General features: G+C 43.7%; 2 protein-coding genes across 5 annotated transcripts in view; both read right to left on the bottom strand.

Moving 5' to 3' along the window:
* Positions 1-1,229: 1,229 nt before the first annotated feature.
* On the bottom strand, positions 1,230-10,951 carry LOC147210737 (protein Wnt-5a). 2 transcript variants are annotated; one of them, XM_086115709.1, is made up of 5 exons: positions 10,032-10,951; positions 8,116-8,264; positions 5,823-6,070; positions 3,461-3,753; positions 1,230-3,032 (listed from the first exon to the last, which is right to left on the bottom strand). In XM_086115709.1, the coding sequence occupies exons 2-5, from the start codon at positions 8,250-8,252 to the stop codon at positions 2,574-2,576; spliced, it is 1,137 nt and encodes a 378-aa protein (XP_085971835.1). In that variant the 5' UTR covers positions 8,253-8,264; positions 10,032-10,951; the 3' UTR covers positions 1,230-2,573. The 2 variants fall into 2 exon arrangements, with proteins under 2 accessions (XP_085971835.1, XP_085971840.1); XM_086115714.1 differs by lacking the exons at positions 8,116-8,264; positions 10,032-10,951 and adding an exon at positions 6,605-6,653.
* A 2,155-nt stretch (positions 10,952-13,106) lies between these two features.
* LOC147210735 (ERC protein 2-like) overlaps positions 13,107-15,892 on the bottom strand; it is a 143,219-nt gene continuing 140,433 nt past the window's right edge. For all 3 annotated transcript variants that reach the window (XM_086115658.1, XM_086115641.1, XM_086115650.1), the window contains one exon: positions 13,107-15,787. The gene's annotated coding sequence lies outside the window, so the exon portion shown is untranslated. The remainder of the gene's footprint in view (positions 15,788-15,892) is intronic.

Raw genomic sequence — 15,892 nt, 5'->3', positions numbered from 1 at the left:
CTGTTGACTCAAAAAAAGAAAAAAGAAAAAAAAGAGTTCCCTCTAGAAAATTCCTGCTCGTTGTATTAACAGTTTATATTTGTGCCTGTACAGTGGTGTTAAACTCCATTGTATTATTATTATTGGGGCCGCAGTAGCTGACTCCAAAAGGTCTTTTTGGCTTTGGAGCCAGAGGACATGGGTCAGATTCAATGAATGGTAACCACATTGGGGGGGGGGGGGGGGGGGGGGGGTAAAAAAAGTGGTGTTGAATTTTATTTTGTCAAGTGGTTGCCATAAAGTATCTGGATCCAATATATATATATTTTTAATAGAGTAGAATAGAGTCTACTGATAAAATGTATCTGGATTCAGATTTCTTTGTGCAACCACTTGACGAAAATAAAAAGCATGTTTTTAAGTGCAGGTCTTAAAGTGATTCTAATCTACTGCTGAGGTGCCCTTAAGCAATGAATGAATGATTTTTTTTTTTTCAGAATAAACATTTTTGTGTTTGCAATCAATGGCCCACATTTGGGGGAAATATTCGTAGTAGAATTTACTGTACCATCGAAAACATCACAAAACAAAAACGTGCACATCAGCTGTGATGTACTCATTTACGTGGCGCGCTGTTTGCGCATTGTGAAGGTGTACCTAATAGAGCGGCCAGAATGAGCAGGTCACGTTTGCACTGACTTTGAAAGGCCACACCGCAACCAAGAGCGGAACCACTGTCGAGCCTTTCTCTATTACTTCTTTAACTGCACTTTCATTCAACCGCATTGTCGGCGGCTCCTCTCGCATTTCTCCAGTTCGCGTAATCCTTCGTTTCTTATTACCTAATCTTCTCTCCTGTTCTCCGTTTGAGCTCCAGCAGCCTCTGACAAGGCCCGGTCTTTTTCCAGGCAGCCCCGGCCCCGCTGCCCACACTGAAAATCCCCGTCTTCCGACAACAATATGATTAATGGTTCCATTTACTGACCCACTGTCAGCGGATTGTTGAGCGCTGCATGTAATTTAACCACAACTAAGATGCTTTAGAGGCAGCCCATCTCCGGCTCTCAAGCAATCTCTCGCTCCCGCCGCACAGCTGTCATTTCAGGAAGGTTAGACTGTCTGTCACGACATCGGACTGAAGAGGAGACCAACTGAACGGATGCAGTCTTGGAACTTTACGAACCAAGAGCTTCCTACTTTGTCATGCAGGCGTCTGCCCCGAGCCAAAAAAGACAACTTGTCAAAGGCAATCTGAGTAAATAGTCGGGTTTCATATATTTATTGAAACAAAGTTGAACATTTAGCCAATTTGTAAAATAACACAAAATATTTGCTGTTACACATGAAATTTAACAAACCTCAAACTGACAGAGGAAGCTTATAAATATACATAAATTTAGTTGGACCGGTGGAGATAGTTGACTTTACGAGTGGTATTGAAAAAATGCGGCGATTGGGAATTGGACCATCCGATGTAAAATGTGTTAAACACCAACACAGACCATGAGTGAGTAGGAACAACTGAGTTGACATATAAGGTGCATTTCCCTTTACAAAAATTGTGAAGATTCGTGAGAGTGAGTGACAACTTTTTAAAAGTGATTTCCACATACAGAGTGTCCAACTAAAGGAGTCGTATTTTGCTGCGATAGTGGTGGATCCGGTTTCAAAAAAAATAAAAAATAAATACAGTTTACTGATCGGTTGAATATACTATCTACACAGAACTATTTCACCAATGTAATCAAAGACTTGCTCATATATATCCAAACCAGGTTATGTATTGTAGACTATGGTAAATGAATAAGCGGATTTAATATGGAAGACAGTGTTGGCTATAATATGGATACATTAACTGATGCACTGCAGTTAAAAAAAAAAAAAAACAGCTGAAAAGACATACAGACAGGTTTAAGCCTCTGTATCAAAAGTGCATCATGGTGGAGGGCTTCTGCAGCACCTGCGGATCGCTCGGGCTTTCGGGACAGCTTAATAAATAGCCCATCCCCCAAAAACCGTCCTTAGTCTGAACCCATTTTTCCTCTCTGGACTCACACAAACGAACGCGATCCGTCCTGCTCCACGAGTTGAGAGTGGAGAAGTTGGGATTGGGGATGCGAGAGCTGGTTTGGGAAGAGGCCCATGAAAACACATCCATCCATACAACACACAGGCATTCTCCTGTCAACGCAGCCATACAACAAAACAGGACTTTGAAGTCAACCGCGCGTCAAGTATCACACTACTTTTTCTTAGAAAATGGAAAGCGTGGTCCCATTTTGTGATCCATCAGAGAAATGTCACAAAAGAAAAATTTTCCAGAACTAATTCAATCGTTAGGAAGAGGTGTTTCCAGCCAATTGAGGCACGTGTAGGGCTTAAAATCAGCTGGGCCAAAATAAAACAATTTTAAAATAAATATTTCATGATACTCTCAGTTCCTGAAGACGTGATTTACTTGGGGGGGGGGGGAATAAAAAAAGTCAAGTCTTTTTTTGCAATGGCATAGTTGTTTAACTCTATAAATATCATTTATATAGTTTCTCTCTTCCATTCTCTCTCCGTCTTGGACTCCTTCGCTCGCAGCTCGAGTCTCACTTGCAGACGAATTGGTCTACGATTTTGGTGCAACGCCTGCACTTGACATAGCAGCACCAGTGGAACTTGCAGTGGCAACGCTCCACTAACTGGGCCTTGAACTGGTCATAACCGCGACCGCAGCACATCAGCTCGCAGCCATCCATCCCCTCGGAGGTCTTGTTGCAAAGACGCCCCACTGTGCCCAGGGAGCCAGTGCTTTGGTTCTTCAGGCAGTAGTCTGGACTGGACTCGATGTACACCAGGTCGTGGCTGGTAGGGGGGTTGAACTTGTTGTTCATCTGCACCAGCTTCCCGCGAGAGTTGAGCTTCATGGCTGCGGCACTGTCATACTTCTCCTTCAAGGCGTCGCCCACCTTGCGGAAGTCAGCCAGCTGCAGCCAGCAGGTCTTAAGGCTGCAAGAGCCCGAGACCCCGTGGCACTTGCATGACACGTGCGCAAGGTCGGACACAGTCTGAGGGGTAAAGGAAGCACAGCGCGTGGATGGAAAGCCAGTCAAGCATGATTCATCTTTATGATGTATAATTCGCTCACGGTCCGATCCTGTGTGCATTTGGGCAAGGCAAAGTACAGTCAAACAGCCCACTCTCCGAAAGACAAACGCCTGGCTCGCAATATCTTGGCTCCACGTTTGCTTTGAGGTGGTTTCAAGATGTTTGGGGAGAAAAATGAAACCCCAGAACCGTCAGAGCGATGCTATCTAGCCCTCAGATCTCGGGACCCGTGGGGGAGAGCCGACAGAGCTGTTGAATCTGATTGACCTGGCTTGTCTCACTTCCAGCGTGGCCTTTTTAAAGCATGCAGAAGGCCACGGCGTGTGGATTTATTGCTCGCACTTTTTAAGAATCATAAAGAGCTTGGAATGTGTATCTGGACACCTACCCGTCTTCCAGCCTCGTTGTTGTGAAGATTCATCAGAAGCCGCGCGCTGTCCTGCGAGCCTTTCGGGTAGGTCTTCTCCCTCTCGCGAGCATCCACAAACTCCTTTGAGAATCTGTAGCCATAGTTGAGGTTGTCTCCGCAACCGCCCCACAGCCAGTCTCGCGGCAGGTCTTTGGGCCGAGCGGCGCGGCTGCACCCGCAGCTGGACAGCTCCCCCTCTCTGCAAGCGCGGCTCACTGCGTTCACAACCCCCGCTGCGCTGATGGCGTAGGTGAAGGCCGTCTCTCGACTGCCTGTGCGCAAACAGTTCGAAATGCTTGGGTGCAAACCAAACAAAAGCATTTCATTTCACGCTGCGACCTTCATTTGACACGTTTTTTTTCTTTACGTTGCATCGGTGATGCACCGTCACTTGTTGCGGAGCACCTGATCACTTCTGCGGGCTTTTAGTCAAACATGTTGAAAAGTGGAATTGGCTTTGCTCTTGCTGGGCTTGAGCTAGAGCTTGGACAGCACCCTCCGATGACAAAGAATTCACCCCACGAAGAGCGGAGAGTTTGCCCAAATGGAAAACCACAAGGTCTCTTTCACATTGTCGGTCACGACTGATGGATTCTGTTATACATTCTTTTTCTGCCCACGAAGCCCAGCCTACCTCATTATTTACTACTGAGAAAGAAACTCAAAATGCACCTCAGTAAATTGGAGCTCGCCATAATGACCAACGAGCAAAACTGAGGACCCATGTGGACAAAAATGGCAAAAGAAGAAACGGTTGACAAAAGCATAGCAACTGACTGATACAAAACGGAACTGCGCATCTTACACGGCCTTACGGCCACAAAGCAAGGACTTCAATGACAAAAGCAGATGGACAAAGTGCAAGAAAGGAAAAGGGTTTGAAAGAAAAACTGAAAAGATTTGTCAAGGCATGAATGGAAAAAGGCGCCCATAGAAACTCAAAAGAGAGGCATCAAAAAAAAAATAATCAACGGTGTGGGTAAGGAAGCCTGTTAGAAAGTTTGAGATACATCAAGCTGGAATATCTGCAAAGGAGTGGATTAGAGAGGAGAGGATTTATTACTCAGATGCTTGACTTGTTTAATTCATCTTTCGAGTATTGGCGTCGTATCAGCCTTGTCGACAGACTCAAGTGTCTTCTCCTTCCCTGCTGCCTCTTCTTTAAACCACCCTGAAGAAAACCAGAGAGGCAACTGCTTCAGTGTTGCTCGAAGCTGGGTTTTAAATCAAAAGCAGGGTCCATCAACCAAGCAGCCAGACGGTCACACGAGCATGTTTACGTGGCCTGGAGAGTGGAAGAGGAAGAGCAAGTCGGAGAGTGGGGGAACATACACACAAAAGGCGACGTGAACCGCACTGGTCAAGAAATTCTCAAGCAGACCACTACTATCATCTCTGCATACTTTGTATGATATCCGCTTCAAATCATTCAAGGGGAAGATTTCTGGCATCCCAATTCAATAGAGGTCAACCACCGCCTGTTTCTCTGGATCATCCACACATCCAGCTGCACTGTTTTCTACTGCAGTGAAATCACCATTATCCAACATTAAAGAAACTCTCTCTGGAAGGATAGACTGTAGCAAAAAATAAATAAATAAAATAAAAAATGGAGCCATAAGCACCACATAGTAAATTCCATTCTCCAAAACGGGGCGACAGCAGCAATCTTGAGACATATTTCAAGCCACAGCTTAATAAAGTAAAACTTTTCGAGGAGGCGAAATACATTTTTGAAGTGTCTTCATTTAGAGAATTCAGTGTACAGTTGAAGTACACATCTCGAACGCAAAAGACCAATCTTGGCATACGTGTAACTTTCTGTGCCTAAAAACATAAGCCCCCAAGGATAAACCAAAATAGAATCTTTCGAGGTGACAAGCCGTAGTGCGCCTAATCATAGAATGGACATCGCTCTGGCCAAGCCGGACAAAACTGCGAAATATCAGCCTGCTGTCAAAACTGCAGCAACACTGCTGACATTACAATAACCACATTGCCGGGATTTATTATAATCCATTTGCAAGATTATGATCAATAAAACTTGACGTCAACTTTTTTTTTCTCCCCCCCCCTTTCCTGAGATGCAGGCACGCATCCAAAGAAAACATTTAGTGGTTTTATCCGAGCACGGTCTGTAAAGTTCTGCTATCTTAAATGAGTGTGTGAAATACGCACGCCTTCATTTTTAACCTCGTCTCCCGGCCATCAAGGAGAGAAGCTCATTCTCGGCTATGTTACATGCTAAAAACTGAACCAAGCTAACCGCTGGCGCAGTCTCAACGTGCAGAATGCGCAATGTGTCAGTTTCCCAAAAACGGAAGACGTCTGTCTCGCTTACCTATTTGCATGACCCGTCCAAAGACGGAAGAGTTGTCCACTGTGCTGCAGTTCCAGCGCCGATGTCTGAACTGGTACTGGCACTCTCTGATGCCCGTCTTTGCACCTTCGCCGATGTACTGCATGTGGTCCTGGTAGAGCTGGCACAGCTTCTTCTGGCCCTGCGAGAGGCCCGCCAACTGGCTGCACAGAGGCTGGGCACCGATGATGTAGGCCTCGGGGATCAGCAGCGGGTTCATGGCTAAAGACCTGGATGAAAAGGCAGGCGCTTTCAATCATGTGCCATGGCGAGCCAAAATGAGCAAGAGAAAACAATAAAAGATAATCAACAGCTGATTGGTTTTCTGCCTCTCAGACTTGGAGCATTTTATTGTCCGGCCGAATCCTCAGAACAGCTTTAAATCTTCAAGACATTCGCACTGAAAAGTGATGCGATGGCCAGTGCCAAGCACGCAATGGCGGGCAAAAAAGCAGCGCACAATAGGAAAGAAGGAAATGTGGATGATGGTCTACACCGGTTGAAAGAAAGAAATGCTCAACTCCTCGCATGTTGAAGAAGCTGAGTTGGGAGCAGTTCAACTAAAGAGCCAACGTCCCGCGACTGAGTGTTTCTTTTCTTACAGCCTTTGGAAACATTTATTTTTCAAGGGAAAACAAAAGTAAAAATATGTACATTAGCCCTTTGCGGGAGTTCTCCACGATGAAAACTTTGCACACATTTGAACAATTTCGCCCACCGCCATTGGTTCGTTCGGTTCGAGCTTTCTTCATGTGCGCTCTTACCGGCTAAAGCTATGAAGATGAAATTTTGTCACACAAGCTCATTTTCCAACATTTCCACGGCGCGACTTGTGAAGTAATGATTCGAAGAGGGATATTAAGAAATAGCCGCACTACTCCGGGCATCTGGTTCCAGGCCACAAGACAATCCGAGCAGCCCATCCCCGAGCCCCTCGAGACAGACAATTAGCCCTCGTGTAACTTGATCAACTGCGGGAACTGCAACGGAACACACACACACACACACCAGGGAAATATAGTTTACGGAGACACTATGCAGACATGCTACCCCCCTTAAATCATGTACCCACTGACGTTTTCTCAAAGAAAGTTTGTACTTTATGGTAAGCTTGCAAGTAGGACTGTGAGCCAATCGTCAAAAGCATCAAAACATACATATTTTATATATACATATTACATACATACACACATATATATATATATATATAAATTTTTATTTTTTTGCACATTGCCACATGATGGCACGGGCACCTTTACTTGATCAATTAAACCAAATTTTTATGTATATATACAGTATATATATATATATATATATATAATTATTTTTTTGTGAGGCTGGTTGAGATTCTGCAAATGCTCTTAATTACAGGCAGTGACAAATATAGCAACTTCTAAGAAGAGATTTGGCCAAGCCAAACATTTGCCTTTCTGTAGGTGCATTATTGCAATGATTCCCAACCTGCGTATCATAACAGACCATTGGGGGCACTGTGAGAAATGATCTAGTTTTTCTGAAATTTTTGATTTAGTTAATACAAATAACATTTTATTCATCTCTCCACACCTGTGGTGGATAGTGACAGGTAGAACATTTAAATGCTTTTCCATTAGATGGCCAAAGGCACAATTGTTGTGTATTCACCTGTTGCTATTCAGCTTGCCTCAAATTTCACACAAAGTAATTCCATTTGGGAGCAAATTGAGTGGAGCTCATTATTTCAGTGTTCATAATTTTTGCGACATTCCCTACCGCTCCTTGTTCGAATGTAAAGTGGGTGCTTTTGCTCAGTCAAGATTTTGAAACAATGCATCAGTGTGATGATTTAAGAGCATCGTGCATCAATAGTTTTCCCTTTTAACGGCAACACAGACGCATGACAAATTACACACATTGGGACTGACAACAATGAAAACCACAGATATTCGGCATTTTTATATCAATAATTTTGGCTTGGCAAAAACAGAAAAAAGAAAACAGGGGAGAAAGAAAGGTGTTCCTGAAATGCTAAGGTGCAACAGCAAGTGTGCTGTGGGACTTCATATGTGGTGTAACTGAAGCCAAGTAGACTGACAAAAAACACATTTGAATTTTTTGGGGCAAAAATATTATATATATGTATACACACACACACACATATATATATATATATATATATATATATACATACATATATATACACACATATACCGGTACATGGATGCAAAACGGGCTTGCACAGTTCCAAATGCCACACTGCACAGACGGGCAAATCCCCGCACAGAGCAATACATACCACCACGAGTTGGCCTCCACCACCACCTGCATGAGGAGTGTGAGGAGTGTGAGTGCAAAGACGCAGTGTCTGGAGTCCAACACGCTGCCCAGGGGCCAGCAGGCCGGCCGACACACACAATTTAGTCCCAACTTCATCGTCAGGCCAATCTGAGGGACGATACAGCAACATGTTACTCACGTTCACAAACATACGTACACTGTTAATCGTGCATGCTGCGGCAAATATTTGCAGACTATCTGTTTCTCTTTCGCACACGCACGCACACACACACACACACGCACGCGCGCGAGAGTTGAACGCGTATGAGCCGACTTTTTACGGCTGCTGAGTGTGAATCACGTGATAGATGTGGAAGCAGCAAGGACAATGGAACTGAAACCTCAGCCTGATGCATTCCTGACAATTTACTTTGCGCACAGAGACTTGGGAGGGTTTTGGTTTGCATGCACGATAAACGCATGCGTTCCATGGGGTCGAACGCATCTCAAATGACCCACAACATTTCAAATTAGGGCTATGTTCAAACAAGATTTATTTATTACAGCCAGTGGATGCAATCATGAAAATGCGAACCAACTAAAAATGTACTTGGATTACTCGATTAAATTAAAAGATTATAATTTCCAGATTAATACGAACGCCCTTTATAAAAACTAGATATACGCACATTTACCGGTAAAGTCAAAGTAGAATAAAGTGGCGAAGTGGTGGGGGGGGGGGGGGGGGGGCACGTCGACAGCGGGTGGAACAGAGGCCTGAGATGCTCAGCAATTTTTTTTTTAAATCAGGATTTCATAATAGAACGGAATACAATCCCCCTGCATGTGTACAAATCGCCAAAATTGGACTGAGGTTTTCGACACGATTACCGGACTGGCGTAAAACTCACCGCCGCTTCTTACGTAAGCAGGTCTACAAGCGGACTCCAAGTGGGCTAAGGGGGTGACTACCACCTTGTAATGTATTCACAGTTAACACTAAATCAGTTGTATTTTGAAACCAACACAAAGAGTGGAAGACTTCCACGCGCGTACCAGAGCCACAGATACTCGCAATTATGAATTGGATTTGACGCCAATCAAGTTATTCAACTTGAGTTTAAATTGTAAAAAAAAAAAAAGTTTTTTTAAAAAAACCAACCCCCCCCCCCCCCCAATTCTTCCCCTGTATTATTGTATTTAATTCTCGTGCAGTTAATGTGCGCTGGCGAAGTGGAGGCGCTGCAGACTTCTTCAGTCGGTGAGCCCCTCCCGCCCCGCCCTACAAAACATTTGACCCCGACAAAAGTGGCCCTGCAAATTGACCTGTTGACTGCTAACGAGCACACCCATTTGTGGATCTAAAAGTGGCATCGAATTGAGCGCACTTCCGTTGGAGATCAATGAGAGGAATGTCGTCAAAAATAGTCAGTGACTGCAGAGTCAAGTCATTTGAATTTAGAACATGGCACAGGCCAGTAAATATCACTTCCATCCATGAATTGGTGATTATAATTTTGATTTCACAGGTGAAAACTGTTTGCATGTGTGTTATTTTAATTCAACAAATTAAATATTCTTTTTGAACCTACAATGAACTACGGGAGATAGAAACAATTTGCAATATTGAACACGTACATTTTCTCGTCTTTGTTTCCTCCATATTGAAGTTCAAACCAGGAGAGGGAGCCAATTACTGCGCTTTGATAGACAGCAGTACGAAGAAACGATTGCCAAAGAAAATACACGTTAAAAAACCTCATTTAAGTTATTTCGGATCAAATATCATTTTATCCGTTCTTTACATTTATTTAGATTTTGATTACCCTAAAGCAAAACAAAACAACAAAAATCGAGAACGACACTGACACATCCAAGAAGACGAGGCGCACTTGTAAAATTAAATTTGCAGTGACATGGAGATGCTCTACTCACCAGGGAGTTGGAAGATGTAATCCAATTTGTGCAGACGATGTCAAACCAATAATCCCAATGCTGTCCACTGGGAAATTAATTTCCTTTCTCTCGTCGTTTTATCCCAATCTGGTGTACACGCGGGTGGGAGATAAAGTGGAAAGTTCTTCGGCAACGGACACTCCAAAAACAGTCAAAATAAAATAAAGAGAAGTGGATGCGCTCCGTGCGCCTCACCACTGGGAAGCAGCAAAATTAAACAAAGTCTTCTATCAGGCAATTAATGAGTCCAAGTGAGCCGTTCTTTCTCAAAAATGTGGAAAGTCGCCACACTGGGTTGAAGCGACAAATGTCAGTGGCCGTTTAAATTCACTTTTGAAGAAAAAAAGGCATCTACACGATTAGGACATCCCATATTAGAAAAATAAAAAAGAATAAATCCCAGCCGGGCACGCTCTCTGGTCAATGAGCGTTTTACCTGCGCAAAGATCCACGCGTTGCTCCACGCCACGAGCGACTTGTCACTTTAGCTCCCATTCTGCGCGAGGACGGCTCTGACAATCCCCGAGTCCAAGTCGTGGCAAACAGTCATCCGCCGCGCGACACTGGAGGTTAGCACCACACACACACACACACACACAGTGTTCCCCAAAATACCGAATAAAAACGACGTTCCAAAAGGTGGGGCTGGCGCGCGCGCTGCTGTTACAAGTAGTAAAAAAAAAACCCAAACGAACAAACAATAAGGGAAATAGCGGCGAGTTTCTTTGTTTGCCGACGATTCGTCTTCCCGCGCGGCATGCGTATTCTGAAGTGCAGCAGACGGGAGACGACTTGAGCTCCCCTCTCTTGATTTCTCTCCCTCTCTCACCTGCTGGTGTGGCCTCCTCCCACAAGGCAGCGTGGACCCGGCCGAGACCTCCGCGACGCGCATGCGCATCACTACCGCCACGCCACAGAAGTCGAATTGAGCGAGGCGAGGGTGGGACAGGCTGTAACAAAACAAACCTCTCTATTACCTAAAATAAACTTGAAAAAGCACCTGAGGCTATTACCTTATCCATTCCAGAGCAGAGCTAGGATTTTCCCCTTCAGCAGATCGAATTTCGTCCTCGCAAAATCGTCTGGTGTGCTTTTACAGGCTGCTCTCATCACCTACGGGCCTTTCCAGGACGGCGGCCTATACTGTAATTATTATTCTATGCTACATGATCTACAAACATGCAGCAGAGATCCACGGTCTTACACCTCAAATATTATTCCGTGAACCCGACGACCGGTGTCGAAGGTCATTGTTTTTTCATGATTTCACGACACCGTGACGCTGTAAATTACTGAATGTTCGCAGCTATTGTCAAAGACGACAAAGCTAAAATAAATGGCAAAATACTTAGTTGAACAAGGATGTTCCCAAACAAACAATTGATGTATCATGGAAGACAATCGTCAGGCTTCAGCAAATTAAAATGAGTCAAGTGCAGCGATGGTCATATCAATCACATAAAAAAAAAAATCCAATCCCTGATTCATATGCATTTATTTTTCGTGGGGAAAAACAATCTCTCCCTCTCTCGGTACGTATATATATCCATCCATCCATCCATTTACCGAACCGCTTGATCCTCACTAGGGTCGCGGGGGGTGCTGGAGCCTATCCCAGCCGTCTTCGGGCAGTAGGCGGGGGACACCCCGAATCAGTTGCCAGCCAATCGCAGGGCACACAGAGACGAACAACCATTCACGCCCACACTCACACCTAGGGACAATGTAGAGCGTCCAATCAGCCTGCCATGCATGTTTTTGGAATGTGGGAGGAGACCGGAGCACCCGGAGAAAACCCACGCAGGCCCGGGGAGAACATGCAAACTCCACACAGGGAGGCCGGAGCCAGAATTGAACCTGGTACCTCTGCACTGTGAAGCCGACGTGCTAACCACTGGACTACACACACACACACACACACACACACACACACACACACACACACACACACACACACACACACACATATTCCATCATATCCTCCTGACTACCAGTAGTTCAAATTTGTCCTCTTTAGAGGACATTTGTGAACCTAAATATCTCCCACCCAGTGCCTCCAATCGCATGAACTCCTTTTGTTAGAAAAAGTAAGAAAATGGCTTCCCTCAGTGCAAGCACTTTTTATGGGAAGAGGAAAAGTAATACTTTTTATCAAAATTTGTCTTGAAATGCTGTTGGCATTTTTAATTATAAGACTCTTATGAAGACGTTAAAGTGTTGTAAGTATATTTGAGCCTGTTTAAAAAATGTAGTGGGATTTCAAAAAATTATTTTGGAGTAGTCTAATTACTTCACATAGATTGGGGAATTTCAAAATAAATGTGATTGGACAACATTTTTTTTCCTGGTCGTCAGGAGGATAATAACAGCGTCTGTTAGTGGATTTTTGCTGGATGCAATCCTCCACAAAATGCTGATGAAAATGGTCTCAAAAGAGTTTCAAAGTCAATTGAAAACAATATCTTTACTCTTACACATTATAATTAAACAAAATTACACATGCGTCAAACTCTCCCTAACTCCCACTAACACCCAACCATTATCTGATCCACTTATTCTCAAGAGGGTCTCAGGTGTGCTGGGCCGAACCCAGCGGTCATTGGTCAACAGGTGGGGTACACCCTGAACTGCTTGCGAGCCAATCGCAACTTCTTTGTATAAGTGGAGGGAGACAAGCAAAGTAACAGGTTCGTTGCTCAGTGCTGCCATTTTGTTTTACTGCACATATGAGGAGAAAAAAAAACATTTAAAATAATGGTTGAACAGTGGTCAAATGGTTAGCATGTCTGCCTCAAAATTTTGGATTGAAGGTCTGAATCTTGGCTTCAGGCCTTGATGTGGAGTCTGGTGGTTTTCTCTAGCTCATCCGGCTTCTCCCCACGTTCCCAAAACACGCATGCTCTTTTCGTTGAAGAGTTGAAATTGCCCGTAGGTGTCACTTTAAGTGTAAAATGTTGTTTGTCTGGTGACGAAACTAGGTTGTACCCGCGTCTCACCATCCTAATGAAGCAAGCGGTGTAAAGAAAAACGAATGGATTTTATTTCATTGTGCAGGGGTAGGTAATGAAGTATTCAAAAGTGTACAGTATCACAAGAGTACAAGTCTGGCAACAGGACAGGAAGTTTGAACAAGGGTGATGACACACACATTTCTGGATTCTACTCTTTGCACATCAGCTGTTGGCAGACTTGCGTGCCAAGGTGCATCCAGCTGGTCTTACCAAACATGCTCAGCCACATTTGTGATCCCGCCCTCTCCGCCGTTCCTCCTCGATCACCTCCACATCCACCCCCCCATGTTTTCTGAGGAAGAAAAGCCGGGGCAACATCTGGCTGAGTTTATGAGAGTGGGAGAGACTTGGTAGACCATGAAAACTGGGAAAAACTTCAAGAGTCTATTGTTGAAAATGCCATTAGTGGTGGTGAAACTTTCATCTTGTGAAAATAGCCATTGTTGCACTCCCTTTGACCACCAAACACTGTCACTGTCAATGTTATTGACATTATTCGGCTTAAAAGACACCTCATAGTTCCCGTGAAAGCAAAGTTTATTAAAACAACTGGAAACACGCTGACCACTGCAGAACATTGTGGGAACAAGTCAAGGGTGAATACTGTGAGAACCCTCACAAACATTCACAGTCATGGATAAAGTTGATCTGAACCACCCACACATAAGCAGAATAAAAAATGAATACTTTGTTCCACTGGAGCAAAGAGAACAATTGAGGGGGAAAAAAATTATATATATACAGTAATCCCTCGTTTATCGCGGTGAATGGGGACCAAAACCGATAAACGAAAATCCGCGAAGTAGCGTCCAATTAACATAAACAAGTAAAAAAAAAAAGTTTTGTTTTTTTAAAAGTCCGCAAACGGTCCGCGAGAAGCTGCAAAACAACAGCGAGTCACATAGAGCAAATATACAGTACTGTACTCCATGTATATGTAAAAAAAAAAATATATATATATATATTTTTTAAATATGTTTGAAAAAATCTGCGATGCACTGAACCCGCGATAAACGAACCGCGAAGTAGCGAGGGATCACTGTATATATAATTTAGGTATTTATGTGGAAAGAAAACATTGATAATATGAACTCAAGGAACCCCAAAGTCCTTTCTTGTCTTTTACAGTGGTAAATATCCACTTGTAAAAGCATCAATTTTTACTTGTAATTTTTTTTTTTTATGGTTTATTTCATCTTTGGAAGTGTGTTTCAGACAGCTCAAAAGATGAAGGTGGGAAGAATCTAGGTCCCAGGGAGCACTTTGTGTCTTTTGGGTCCTCAGGCTGAGGTTCAATTGTCCATGTTTGTGAGTCACTAAGTCTGAGACTTCAAGCTGCTTCCCGAGTAATATTATGCACTGCGCAAAAGAAACCGTGTCAAACAAAATACACATCACTTTTCAAAACCCAAAATAGTGGCACTAGGATATGAAATGAATGTCACAAAAAAGCGCAAAGAAAACATGACATTGTTGATATTGTTTTAGCAATCAAATTCACAACAGGCTCAACAGAGAGATGTCCAGTATTCCTATTTTTATATGAATTGTAATTTGACCCTAGCCGACATTTCAACTGATGTCGGTGACTTTCAGCCTCTTCAACAAGGCAAGGAGGAGATGTTCCACCAAAGTCATGTCAGTTAGCAATTGAGCCTTAGAACACGAAAGGTTCGGATCCAGTCCAATATCAGAAGAATGTCTCTGCAATATGGTTTGTCTCCATTGGCACGGTACATCGAGAAGGTCTTCGTGGATCTGAAGGTGTGAGGTCCATGTTGTGAAAAGTCCGAAACTGTATTTCGTGGCAGAAGTAAACGTAATAGTACTTTTGCAAGTCCAGTTGCACCAAAGTTTTATCGGTATATCCATTGGCTTGGCTACATTCGTATTAAAAGTAGTGGCTCAATTTTGTGTTGATTGAGAGCCAGAACTCAAAACTGAACATTTTACCCTGCCCACAGTCCCCCACCCCCAGCAAACATTGAGGGACATAAAGGCAGGGGAGCCACATTAAAACGGGCCCAACACTCCTAACTGCCCCCCTACGTTCGGGTCATGGCATTCGTCAGCAAAGGAGAAGACAACATTTGGAGTTTATCGGAAGTTGTGGCTCCTGAAATGCATGCCCGTCTGGCAGGAATTGGACTTCACATAGATCTGATTGGTTGCATCAGAACGTCAAATATTTTGCATTTTATGAAAAATAGGTGATCAGTTGTAATGTCGTAATTGGCTGATCAATGAGTGACGTCATTGGTAGGATCAGCAAAATCAAACATTAGAGCAAAAATAATCTCGTTGACTCAAGGGACTTCTGTGCTGTCAGCATGCACAGTAATTTTTCGTTTTTCATTTGTTTTCACTTTTTTCGGGGCAGTGGGGGGATTTCAGGTCACCCCCTGCATCAGCATCATCCCCCAGCTTCCCCCCCTATTTTTAGTGTATTGAATGTTTCTCTGTGTTTTGGGGATTTTTTTATTTTTTTAGGATTGTTATTATTTATTCCTAAGGTATTTCAATGGTCGTCAGTTAAACACAAGTGTAGGCTTTTCTTGGGCAGGACCGGTCCCAATCGTCGGCTTTACAGTAAATCAATAAGTACATTTAATAGACCGTTCCACTTTAATTGCACTGATCGGCTCCAAAATCCAAGCAGAGTTGAGGTAATCCGAAAGCAGCACTGAAACACCTGGACCTCCCGAGATCTGGCGGTGCAAGCAGCTGTTTGACAGAAACAGGATGAAAACATATTTGTGTGAGAGGTCAAATACCAAGATTTAAAAAACAACAACAACAACAACAAAAGAAGATGGAGTGCTAAAATCC

The sequence above is a fragment of the Hippocampus guttulatus genome, chromosome 1, assembly GCF_054856545.1.
Source record: "Hippocampus guttulatus isolate MCC_2025c chromosome 1, RoL_Hgut_1.0, whole genome shotgun sequence".
Classification (NCBI taxonomy): Eukaryota; Metazoa; Chordata; class Actinopteri; order Syngnathiformes; family Syngnathidae; genus Hippocampus; species Hippocampus guttulatus.
Note: the sequence above shows the minus strand (reverse complement) of the source record. Positions and strands in the feature narration are given on the sequence as shown.